Here is a 13682-nt window from a genome sequence, read left to right as displayed (position 1 = left end):
TCAGAACTCACCTGCAGGTACCTCAAGGGCATCCCGGCAGGTTGTAAGTAACTGAGCACTAGGGCACAGCAATATGAGCATCAAGGCCACAAGCCTATACACACTTACCTGGAAGTAAGTGCCACTGAATTCAGTGGGGCTTACTCCTGAGGAGACAGGTATAGGATTGCACAGTAAGAGGAAATGGAGGGAGTCAGCTTTATATACCTTGAAACTGGAGATCTATCCTCAGGCCAATAATCACCAGAGAGCATCTTGATTGAGTTATGGTTTTCTCATTGTGTGGAACAGGGAGGATCTCCTTCTGATTGTCATCAGTGCTCCACTTATGTCAGGAAAGGGACAGAGCACTAAATAAAAACCTCAAGCCCCACCATCTCACCCTGCCCCCATTTTAGTTAAAGCATGTCCATGCAATGGTCTCCTAAAAACAGCAGCTTAAAGGAAGCATCACAGCAGGTAAGGGGATTGATCCCCTCCTGGGCCCCCTGTAATCCAAGCACTGAGCCCATCCCAATATTTAACCAGCTCTGCAGCGCACAAAAGTTGCTAGCCTATGGAAATTTCTACCAGCTTCCTCACAGACAAAATGAACAAGCTCTCTTCTGGGCAAGACACCCTCCATGAACCCCATCCCTCAGTGGGTTCTGCTTCCTTACCACCATGTTCACCAGCTGCTACTGCTCCTCATCTGCTTTCTCCTTATTGCTATCACTTGCTTGCTAGACAGACAGACAGACGATGAGCATGCAGGCAGTGGAATCTATTGCTCCTCCTTCTCACCACTTCTGTCTGGGCAAGAGTGAAAGGCAGGTGAACAAGCAAGTGATAATGGTGCAGAGGAGGAACAACCCCAGGAGGGTCTTGTCAGTGGGCCCCTGCTGGGCTATGGGCCTGCGGTAGGTGCCCAACCATGCCTACCGCTTGACGCCAGCCCTGATGATGATATGTCCATGTCCTCTTACCTAACACTGCCATGACTGTCTTCATAAGCTTCATCGGAGTCCTCCTGCGACTGATGGATCCACTAGTGTGCGGAGATAAAACATTGGTTTTCCTCTGGACATACATGTAGATTCTTATGTACACCACCACCATGATGAAGAAAACCCCCAGGTTGGAGACTGTCCAGAATATCAAGTAGCTCCTACTATAGATGGGAGCCAGCGAAGAGCAAGTTGAAATGTCACAGAGACAGTTCCAGCCCAATGTGGGCACCGCACCCATGAAAATAGCTATGGCCCAGATCAACAAAATGAAAAAGGTGACCCTCTTCTTTGTGAGGTTACTGTGGACCCTCATCCGCACAACAGACAGGTGTCTCTCAACAGCAATGACTAATAAGTTGGCCAGAGAAGCCGTGAGGCTTGTGTCCAGGAGCCCCTGGCGCAAAAACCATCGATTAACAGTTAATGTTTTTGACACTGGGCCAGTGTTGAACATCAAGAATACATAAGCGATGCCTGCAAAGAAGTCTGCAGCAGCTAGATTGGCTAGCAAGTAATAGAAGGGGTAGTGAAACTTTTTGTTTTTGACCACAGCAGCGATAACCAGCGAATTTGAAAGGAAAATAAAGAAGCAAAAGAAGGTCCCAAAGCATAAAACAATGACGAGCGTTGTCCCTGACCACTCATCTGCCGTGTCTGTATTACTCCTGTTATAAAAGAAGTCCATGCGTTTATCGTAGTGGCATTCGTTCATCGTGGATTAAGGAGTTGCATCCTAGGAGGGGAAAGATGAAAAATAGTGGTTAGAACAGCTATTTTTTTGCAATTGTTGTGAATAGGAAGTTTTCCCAATCAAATAATTCCACATTACACATTGTCACAAGTCAAATTATGCAACTATGCATGTTATGTGAAGCATGCAACCTAAGCTCATTTATGCACATACAGTTTCCTCCAGTTATAGAACTTGGGTGTTTTAAGTGCAGAATTATGGAGTCCATATGTTACAGTACCCCATTTAAATCTCCTACAGGACATAGGCAAGCCATGTGTCAAACACCAGATCCCATCAAAATGAATAAGATGCCCCGTTGTTTAATTTCTTTGTAAACAAGACTTGTAAGCCACTTAGAGTACACATTAATGTAGAAGAGTGGGATATAAATAAATGTCCTGATTTATGGCTTATTCATTTAATCATGTGGCCAGCATGCCTCATCAACGGACCCTTAAGCACAAACAATTTCCTAAATTAACAGTTCAATCATATACATGTCTACTCTGAAGTAAGCAGGCCAAATAACAGAGATGCAAACACAGAAACCAGACCCAGTAGCAGACCCGTATGCCAGTTCTGTCCCCATATCCACTCTGGCAATGCTATTACAGGGCCTAATGACGCCACCACAACATCAGGGATTCATACACCTGTGCAGTTTCCAATGTGATATATGCCATCACTTGTCACCAATGCCCTACTGCATTCTTCAGTTCACTGGACAAACAGGCCAGCCTCTGTGCAAAAGAACAAACAGACACAAATCTGATATCAGAAATGGCAATGTTCAAAAACTAGTGGGCAACACTTCAACCTGCAGGATACTCTGACCCAGTTCGCATGTCCCTGCCAGTTCCTGGGTTGTTGAACCCAGGAATTTGTCACTTCTATTTTCAGTTAACAAAGCCCTGTTCCTGGGCTGTTTCGTGATGTCTGAATCTGGAAATGCTTGGTTGTTTATGGATTAAACAATCCAGAGTTAACCCAACTAACCATGGGCAATTGTTGGGTTAACTTTGAGTTGTTTAACTATAAACAACCCAGAGCTCCAGGTTCGGTTGCCACAAACAACCCAGGAATTGGCCATGACATGCAAACTGGGCCTCTGTAAATGACCTTAAGGTGGCCGTTATTGAACAAAGTAACTTCAAAGACTGATTTCAATGTGAAACTGCAGAATTACAATTCATCCAAAGATAAAACAGCTCCTGTGGCTTGAATAAGAACAAAAAACTTTTTATCACACTAGGTGTGTTAATCAGCTCACAACTGTCTGTACTTTCTGTGTTTCAATTCCCTCTGACCTCACTGTTTACAATCCCCACTCCCACCCCAATGACATGTATATAGACCTGCCAACTGAGAATAACACTACATGCATCTGATGAACTGGACGGTGTCCATGAAGCTTATGCCAAAATAAATGTGCTAGTCTTTGAGGTGCCATAGGACACTTTGTTTGACCATAAGCAAATGAAAATGGCATAGTGATAACCTTGTGATAGCTGTTTTTAAAAGAGGAGTTTAAATGCCTTGATAGCAGATCGCAAGACAGATTTGCTATGGTCACACTGTTAGGCTGATCAATCTGGGTAGATGCGTGCCAGAGAGACTTACTTGAGAGGGAAAATATAACCACGCTGACTGTAAAAAAAAATAAAAATCCAACATCCATATTTGAATAACACCTGTATTAGGTCAACTAAAAGATCACAAAAAATGTGCAAGCTTTCAAGATCTCCAGGTATCTTCATAAGGCATGATATCGCAAAAAGCTGGTGGAGGAAACAGAGGAAAGAGAAAAAACCTGACTTGATGGTGAAGTCAGAATGTCTGCTTGTTCAGACTAAGATTAAGTCCGGGAAGGAAGGCTTTGCAGAAATTCAAATTAGACTCTGCAAGGCATGTGATGGTTGGATCTGCAGCCCAGTGGTGTAGTGGTAAATTCTAAAGTGCAGGCACTCATCATGTCAGTCTCCATAGCCATGCCCCCAAGGAAAGTCCAAAAACTCAGGCAGCTATGTTCATCCATATAAACAAAGCAGTTCCAGCAGTTTTCATTTCCACCAGGAGCAGGCCTTTCATAAAGCTAACGGGTTTTAATTGCCCATTCAAGACCAAGCCACCCCAAAATATTTTGCATTACAACATCAAACAATATATTGCTTCTGAAGAAATCCATCCCTGCCACCCTTCCCCGCCTCTGTAGCTGCTGTGAGGATTGCAACTAAATTCAGTGGGGAAAGGGAATCCTGAAGGGTGTGGCGGATGACATCAATGTCCCTGCAAATAAAGAAGTGCTGGTATTACATCCGTATGAGCCCTGGTTCCACAACACAACTGCTGAAGCCAACTGCTGAATCTTAGAGGGCTCTTAGAGGTTTTTCGCTCCCTATTTTAGACCCTGCAAGTGGCGAGCAAATCTGGGGGAGGGAGGTTTAAATTTTCCCTACCTGCACGTGATTTGGATCAAGGCCCCATGTACTCCAAGTTTTTTTAAAAATTGTGAGGATCAGCTGTACAGTATGTATTTAATGTAGCATCTAGTTTAGCCCTAAGAGGCAGGGAATGGGGGAAGAAACCCAACAATTAAAGCCAGACTATGTAGCCATGAATCCACGGTATAGACTCAGTTTCAAACTGGTGATTGCAGACTGAATGAATCACTGGTAGGTGTTGCAGGTAGGGATGCTGGAGAAATTTGAGATGGTTTAAAATAAGCTCTGATTTCTAAGAATCCGACCTGTGGAATCCGCTGCCAAGTGACCCCCTCAGGCCGTGCACAGTCCATGGATTTTTGGATGATTTTTTTACTTTCCCAAAATTTACGCACATAAATCCATAGAAAAATATGTACGTTTCTGCTGAGGACACATTGAATGGAATGGGGGACAATACACTAAATGTTACGTACTGAAGTAAATTATGTAAATACTTAGTACTGAGGTAAATTACGTAAATACTTAGGTAAATACTTACATAAATATTTAAGTAATTATTTCTGGATTTTTCCACATGATGAAAAAAATTTGCATCCATTTGTGGGCGGATGACGGAATGAAAGGCGCCTGATAATCCGTGAAACACAGATGGAGCAGATTTTATACAGTCCGTACATCCCTAGTTGCAGGTGTCAGATTACATCTACCGTTATAGGACAAAGATGCACTGGTTGATGACTGTTTCTGAAAACATAAAGAGTGGCTGTAGCTCAGAGCTGTCAATTGTCCTGGCCAAAACACACTGGTCTCTAAGCAAGCAGAGAGCAGAAATAAAGGGAAACATGACAAGCTTGATATTAGCAAAGATGGAGCTTAATTTTAGGTGGCACCCTCTGAAAGAGGGTTTCATACCTTGAAGAATATGGGTTGTCTTTCTTTTCCAGTGGCATCTTAGATTTATTGACTTATTTATTTTATTTATATGCCACTGCTATAACAAAAAGGTTCTTGGGGCAGCTTCCTATTGCAGGAAACAGAAACAGGATGTTGGCTGGAGGTGACTTGTGCCTCCATAACTTTTCAGATGGATTAGGTGGCATGTGGAAACCTTTCATTTCTTTCAAAAGCCTCTCCTCTTCATACCCACTCATTTTTTTTAAAAACCAGAAACTGTCAGCTAGCTGAATAATCTCAGCATTCAAATAGAAATGCAAGACGCAGTTCTTTTAGTGCAGGGAAAGCACATCTATGGTCCTTCAATACCCCTGCCAGCCATAACATGGCAAAATGGGAGCTGGGAATACTGCCACAAAGAAAAGCTTCTGTTCATATAATTTGGTTCTAGGAAAAGCCCTTGTAGAATTTTACAGGAAACATTTGCAAACCCTAGGCGCTCTTAAAAAAATAAATAGTTACGTTATGGGGTGGGAATCCACCAAAATCTTAAAAGCCACCTGCATTTTATTTAGGAGTCATATTTACTATGAATATTTGCATAAATTCAACCTAATTTGCAGGCTAGGGAGTAATTCTCATTCTCTGAGGTTACTAGCCTTATTTATACACAAAAGTCAGTTATGCAGATGTCACTGGGAATTTTTCATTTAAATTGTGCAGAGTGTGTGCTAATTAGAGCACAGTAACCCTCTTCTCCACACCTCCCAGTTTATACTTTAGTTATTATGGTCAGCGGGAGATAAATTGCTTAACAGACCTAAATACAAAGCAAAGTTCAACAAAAATGTAGGTGCCACAAGACTTAGCTGTCACTTGCAACTTAATCTGCATTTAAATGTAAAGGTTTATAAAACAGCATGCAGATTACTAAACTTGAAGGGATCACCTTTGGGTATGATATGTCATTACTGTTGGGAACAGAAGCAAACCTGCCACAAGTAATACAAGGAAGGCCTCTCCTTATCCCAACATCAGACCATACCTGTAAAACATAGAACTCACGATTTTCCTCCCTGGTTGCTATAGCTGCACAAATAGCATATGTGTTGCTCATTCCCTACCAGTCTGGTCCTGTCCTTTACTTGTTCCTCCTGTCGACAGTATATTGGCAAGTACATGAAGAATCAAGTTCCCTGTTAGCGAAGCTAAGAGTTTGAAGATTAAAGAAGGAGGGCATGTCATGGCCACTGATTACTTAGAAAATGGAATCTAGAGTCCTTTCAAGAGAGGGGATGCCTCAACAGACTGAGCAACCCCATTACAAAGTCCTACCAAAGTAAACAAATAGAAAAAGGACTGAGAGAGCCCTGAGGGGACCAAGTGCCAAGAATCATATATTTTGTCCACTTGTGTGTGAATCTGTTGAGAGCTTTTTCTTGGGGTCAGTTCACACAAACATTTTTGCCCTCCTTCTGGGCCTGAGGGGCAACTGAGCAAGGGAGTTTAGGGCAAGTGAGTTTAGATGGACTAGCTAGCCTTTTGGATTTTCCTCATTAAGGAACATAATTTCATGGCAGTGATCTGTGGTGACCCCATGTTACATTGCCCTCATGAACATGGGAAGACTCAAAAGGCTGGCAAAGCACATGTTCATTTGTTTAATTGTGGTGCTCCATGCAAATCTCTGCCACTAAATCTCTGCCTTTCCACCAGCCCTCCATCAGGTTCCTCCCTCAACTGTCACCAGCGGAAGCCATTCCAGCAGACTGCAGCAGAGGGAGATGATGAGATGGGAAGCAGGGCTATTCTGCCAGCCCTACTGAAAAACCACTAGTTTTTTGCCTCTTCCCTTACCAACCCTTTTTCCTTTTGTGTCATGCCTTTTTAGATTGTAAGCCTGCAGGCAGATACTGTCTCATTTTTATTCACTGTATGTATGCCACTCCAGAAGCCATTTTGGCTGAGATGCAGGCTAAAAATGCTTTAACTAAATAAACAGTCATAATTAATTTCACCTCACAGATTCTACCCCTCCTCCTCTCATCCCAATACGCTGCTCAGCCTCGTCCACATAATTCTGTTTATTACTAGTTTATTTCCATTTCAAATGTACCCATGAAATTGCTTGGAAAGGACAAGAGAGGTGCTGGAGGTTGACGACGTCATGTACAGGACCTGCAAACTTCCGTGAGTGTCCAATCTCAATCACAAGATAAAAGCCCTGTGTGATGACACCCAGTGTTTTCAACCCACTTTGTATTTTGGCTGGGGGCTTGTTGAAGAGGTATGGCTGATTGACTGATATAGCAACTGAACGAGCATGGTTCACTTATACCAGGGTCACTCAAGTCTCTTGGGGGGGGCACTGCTGCCCCCTGCTGCCAAGCTTGATGCTGAAATTTGGCAAAGCGGCGGTGGTGAAACAACCTGCGATTTTTCTTGAAAACAAGGCACACAGGGAGGTTCCAGGAGTGCAATTTTGTTTGAAAACCAGGTTCATGTTCCCCACCTGCCTCGTTTTCAAGCAAATTGGTCACTTTTTTTGCTGCTGCATCACTGAATTTCAGTGGGATGAGTGAGGACCGCAAAAAAGACCATGTGGCCCACAGGCTGCTGACCCCTGAACTATGTGCTTGCTTCTGCAAGTGGTGTACCTACAAAAAGGTCCAGGAACAGTTAAAGGGTTGAGATGAGTCAGACAGGGTGCTCAGGTCTACATAAACCTCGCAAATATAGCTAGGAGAGCCTTTTCTCCCCAGTTTCTATACCTCTTTGCTTTTCTACTACAGCTGTGCGCAAGAAGTTGCTGCACATCCACATCAGTAAGCCCTTTCCTTAATGCACCGTGTGTGTATGCATGTACAGCTTTTAACGTCAGATGGCGCTTAGCACATCATTACAGAAAAGCATTTAATCAATCATTGTCCCAGCTTATTTTCAGTACTGGAGGCAATTCCATTAAAAAAAAAGTCTCACTAGGTCCTTCCCATGGCAGAAACAACTTGCCTGTATTGTTATCCACAGGGAAAAGAACATGCTGCTTGTTCTACGCAGACACAGTGTACTTACTTTCTGCCTTGCTTCTGCTATATTCTAACCAAATGCATGCAGAATTTCTATTGAAGGGTGCGTTCCCACCCCCTTCAGATTCTTTAATGCACAATTGATAATTGTATTAGGGCCATCCAAAATGCTCTAGAGGCTGACACACCCAGTGCATAAAAGCTGGAAGCTGGTTTAAAAACCTCTACACTGCTTACCACTTGAGGCAGGCCATTTTCTCCACGCTACCACAGATGCCCTCAATGCTCTGCAGTGACATAGAGAAAAGTCACCCGGTCTTTTTTTTTGTGAGCTGCTCCCCATTAAAGGCATAACACTACGTAGTCATAGAGCAACAAAAGGCACTTCCAAACATTGCTGAGGTTGACAATGTTCAATGGGTGGGGGGAAGGAAGGACATCATTAGAAAGCTTCTTCCTTTTGTTGGGACTAGAGCAACTGCTGCTGGCGCAGCACGATGCTGGCTCTGTGTTGTGTGCCGATCCCAGTTTATGGGATCTTACAGCAATGGGAATGGATACTGCTCTTCTGAATGTGTCACTTGTGAGCAATCACTCAAATCCCTTATTTAGAGTGCCAGTTACCTGGGAATGCACTTGTGGAAACTCCCTTAAAGCAGCCAGTCATGCCCCTGCTGAAGGAATCCTCTTCAGAGGAGGTGCTAGGGCTCCCAGAGACAGACCACACTGAGCAGCCTATGCCAGGAGCCAGACTAGGAGGAGCTTGGGCCCTTGGAGGAGATGGCTGTGGGTCCATCCCCACAAAAGGCGGGGAGAGGCTGAGCAACCACCTACCCCCTAGAGTGGTGACGTCTCAAGAGGCAGCCCAGAACAATCACTGTAAGAAGTGGTGCCCAGCTGAAGAGGAGAGCTCCTTGTGAGCAGGGCCTTCCTCATCAGGACTTCTTCCGGAAGCCTCTGATGTTCTGGAGCTGAGCCCAAGTAGGGCTCTGAAAGCTTCAGCTTTTAAGCCTCAGTTCTCAGGAGGGAGGACTGCTGAAACCACGTCATTACATCAACTCTGGTCCTCTTGCCTCTGACCACCTAGCCCTTCCTCTGCTGGCCCCCCTGTGAGTAGACCCTGGACTACCTAGTGACTTTGTGTTTGGACTCTTCATTGCCTGGTGCTATAATCTTCACTCGAACTTTGCTGGCCGAGACCTCAGATTGTTCTGTGATTTTGCATTTTTCTCATTCTCATTTGGTGCTATGCTGTTGTTGGGAACCGCATTGGTTTGACCCTGGAATTGCTTCTGCCTGTGCATACAAACCTCCTCCAGCCTTGACAGCCACACACACAAACCTGTAAGCAGGGCACAACCTCCACATTACACGGGTACCAAGCCTACCATAAGGATGAGGTGTCGTGTTTCAATCCTTCCGATCCTTATAGTTCAGAACACATGGAACACTTCATCCTGCACTGATGCCTCACTGGACCACACAGCTAGCAGTAACTGACATGGCTCAGCAAGGCCTGTACAGATTTCTGGCTTCACACAATGAGTATGGTGTGTCTTGGAGGATGGGAGGGAGGGGAGAGAGAAGGGTACTTGCCAAACACCAGATCACTCCTATTTGTGCGTCACAGTGCTGAACCAGGAGTATGTGATTTGCCTGACTCCCATGTCTGAGATAGGTCTCCATGCCTAGCATGCTCAGTATGTGTACAGCCCTCTTCATGTATTTTCCCAAATGTCTGAGGACTAAAACTGGGGATGTGCACATTGGTCCTGGCTTCATCATCCTTGGGCTCACTGGCCATGCCTCCTCAGATTCCTGACCTTGCTGTGTTTTGCAACAAGGCCTGCAGTGGAGTTCTACTCACATTTGCTTCAATGCGAGTAGGGGCATTTATCCTGCACCTTTACCAAGGCTTCTGCTTCCAGATTCTTTGCAGGATTAAGATCGGCTCCCCCCCCCCCCGGGGTGTGTGTGTGTCTTTCTTTGCCTTTCTATATGTTTCATTATACAACCACTAGATGACACTGTGGTATAGCAGAATTGCACACTTACACAAGACTTTCATTCCATCATTTCTAAATAATACCAGACTGTCCTCGTCAGGAAAAAAATCTGCGAGACGACATTGTGTAAAAGGCCCACAAACTACTGTGGGTGATCACAGTACAATCACAAGCACACAATAAAACCCTTGAGTAGGAAGGCTCTAGATCTCTCAGGGTGATTGGGAGCCCTGATCAAGCAGAGATTTATCTGAGAGTTCCCAAGCAGACACGAGTAAAACTCCCCTGCAGACTGTACCATTCAAGACTGCACAATCAGGGCTCTGAGGGGGTAGGGCCAGTGCACACATGGACACATGCATGATCCTGTCCTGTTTTAGCCCTCTCACATTCAGAAAAACACACGGCAAAGGCTTTAACAGACCTGAATTTGAACTATTTAGTACAATGAAGAGGCTCTGCAATGAAGACATCTGAAACAGCTAGTTATGTACACAGGGCATTCCCAGAACACATTCTTAGACATGACAGCATGACTTTAAGGAACATTCCAAAGATTCAAAATTCTAAGGTGGGAAGCAAGCTTAAGTCAACATACATAAGCAACTTTGAAGATTAGTACACTTGCATTTTCAACACATATATGAAAGAGCATGGGTGTGATTGCACCTATAATCCTATATAAATAACTTGAAGAAACCAAGCAGCTGCTACAGGAGCTAAGAATGTTGAGAAACAACAATGTAAACATGAAACATAAAGACAAACACTTTGATCAGGGTTTGATTACGTCCTTGTTAAATTAATCTGGTCATCTTATATACACAACCATGAATCATTAACTTTTTACTTAGCGTAACATTACGAAATACAATTTGATTTGCAGAGAAAAGGTTTGCAACCGGATCTTTCTCGCTGAGTGCCAGTTTGCAAAAATAATGGCCTATTATTATTTTTTTTGGCACTATAACATGCAAGTTTACTCCTGAATATCTCAAAAGTGAGGGGAAAAGAAAAGCTTCTGTGTGCTGAATTGGCAAGATTTCTGTATCTCTGGTTAAAAAATGAAGACACAAACATTTCTAGATTCCTTGTATTTTATGCCAAATTTCTTAATGCTTTAAAGAAAGATAAATTTATGAGTGTGTGCCAAGTGCTTTAAAAATAAAAATAAAGGGTTGTATCCAATGTTAGTATTACTTAGAGTAGACCCACTGAAATGAATGAGACTTAAGTTAGATTAACATTGGACACAACCCAATGAAATCAGGCTATTTGGTAAAAATCCAATTGAAAAAATTAATTAGAAGATACAGTGATTTAGCAGCTACTAGTCATCAGGGGGTTTAGAAACTTGTAAGTCATCATTAAATAATATTTGGCTTCACCGTTCAATGCTACTGGTCTGGAAAAATCTCAAGCCGCACATATTGAGTTAGCACAATATCGGACTTCAACTGGGAAGACACAAGTTCAAATCCCTGTTTCAGCCATGGTGCTTCCAGGGTTGCTTGGCCCAGTTGCTATGTTCTAGCCTTCTTCACAGCATCATGAGTTCCTTGGAAGAAAGGGGAGGATAAAAATGTAATAAATAAGGTGGCCAACCTTTTCATAGACCATTTCGTTAACAACAACACAGATTTGAGAGGCTGAATTTGAGAGATGGGGCCACTGTAGAGATTTAATTCTTCAAGCAACAAGTATTCGGCAGGCTTCACTCCTATCAGACTATTGCTTTTTGCAGGCATCAAATCAGCTTTGATTGCACACTCCATATTTTTCAGTAAGCATTCTGCATGTATCATGAGTAACTGTCCTTCCATCTTTTCTTAAAACACATCTGCCAAACACAATGGATTGGTTCAGAAATAACATTAAACTATGGTTTAGCGTTACATGAATGAACATGTGAAAGCCCCTTCACCATGACTACAGACACAAGAAGGACGCTGGAAGTTTTCACTTCCATTTTCAATTAACCACAGTTGAGTTTAGTATTGTGTGCAAACTTTGTTAATCTTAACCAGCCAGCTTCATATACCAAGGTTTGATGTAGTCTTGTTTCAGTAAACCGAGTTAAGACTAACCACAGTTTGTCCAGGTTCAGATGAAATGACAAACTTGGTTAGTTAAAAATGGAAGCAAAGCCTTTTGATTTTCTCCTTGCAGTTGTATCTAAGGAGGGAAGAGGGGAACACATGAGCCTGAGGCTTATAAAGACTCAGTTATGCAATGATAAACCACAGTTTATAATTAGGTCTTAACACGACCAATATGAATTCATCGTGTAGGTTGTTTTGCCTGGAGTACTTCCCTTGTATTCTTCTTGACAATGACAACCAGGTTTTTAATATTTAACAAATGCTTGTGCACCGAGTCAAAATGAAACACATTGTAGGTTTCATTTTTAATGGCTTTCAAGATCTGTTTGTGAGAGAGGCCTAAGCAGGGCTGTTGAACTTCTTTCAGACCAAGGGCCAAATTCTGGGCTCCTTCACAATGGGCTTTTATCCTGCGATTGAGACTGCTCCTTCATGTAAGTTTGCGGGCTCTTTACATGGCACAGTGATCATCCCAGGCATCTCCTGCACTAAATGCCCTTTGTTCCATTTTTAAATAGATCACAGACAATGAGCTATCAAATTACCCCCTTGTGTTTCGCTTCAGTTCCCTCCATCAAAAGAATTAAAGTGGCAAGAAGAGGAGCGAGATCAATGAAAGATAATGGAAGACTCAGCTATGGGGAGAAAGGAGCGGGGAAGAGGTGGGGGGGGAGGAGGCAAGTGAAAAAGGGAGTTGTCATGATCCTGCATTTAAATCGGAAGCAGAAAGGCCCATTTTAAATGCAGGATTTTAGGCTGGTGTAGAGATGCCCTCTATTTTGGGGAAGCTGTTGTTGGCCACATTCAAGTAGTGGGCTGATCCAAAAGCAAAAGGGGAGAGGCCAAAGCCAAAAGTGTGGGGCCAAATTACCAAAAAAAATACTAGCCCATTTTAGTTTAAAGCTCTTACTTAGGAGAGGCATTTCAATCTTTTAGAATGGGGAAAAAACTGCACAAAAGTCAGGAGACCATCAAACAATCAGTGGTCAGTGGAAAGGGACGCAACCATCTGGGATCCCAAAAGGGCTAGGCTTGGCCCCCAGGCCTAAGGTTCCACACCCCTGAGCTTAAGAAATGCTGAATGCACCACAGCACAGGTATTATTATTTATTTATTACATTTATATCCTGCCTTTTTTCCTCCTTAGGGAACCCAAGGCAGCATACATAATCTTCCTCCTCGCCACTTTATCCTCACAACAGCAACCCTGTGAGGTGGGTTGGGCTGAGAGTCTGTGGCTGGCCCAAAGTCACCTGGTGAGCTTCCATGGCCGACTGGGGCTAGAACCTGGATCTCCCAACCCCCAGTCCAACACTCTTGCCATTACACCACACTGGTAGTAACAATAATGCTATAATGCTACCATCTAATGCTGTGTGTATTGTTATGTTCAAATTTAAAATCTGTTACATCTTGACTGTAATTAATCTTGTGATTAATTTCAATACTTTTATTTCTTTCAATAGTTACTGTTTTTATTGATTGCAT

At 43.3% G+C, this 13682-nt stretch overlaps 1 protein-coding gene across 5 annotated transcripts in view; it reads right to left on the bottom strand.

Annotated features, from left to right (window-relative positions):
* LPAR3 (lysophosphatidic acid receptor 3) overlaps window positions 1-13682 on the bottom strand; it is a 46472-nt gene that overhangs the window by 15884 nt on the left and 16906 nt on the right. For all 5 annotated transcript variants that reach the window (XM_084852048.1, XM_084852050.1, XM_084852049.1 and 2 more), the window contains exon 2: window positions 966-1722. In XM_084852048.1, the coding sequence (XP_084708174.1) occupies window positions 966-1701 (736 nt within the window). In that variant the 5' untranslated portion in view covers window positions 1702-1722. The remainder of the gene's footprint in view (window positions 1-965; window positions 1723-13682) is intronic.

This window comes from Heloderma suspectum, chromosome 4, assembly GCF_057233095.1.
Source record: "Heloderma suspectum isolate Gila_16-S chromosome 4, 16-S_ref, whole genome shotgun sequence".
Classification (NCBI taxonomy): domain Eukaryota; kingdom Metazoa; phylum Chordata; class Lepidosauria; order Squamata; family Helodermatidae; genus Heloderma; species Heloderma suspectum.
The sequence above is the reverse complement of the archived record's forward strand: the minus strand, read 5'-3'. Positions and strand labels throughout refer to the sequence as shown.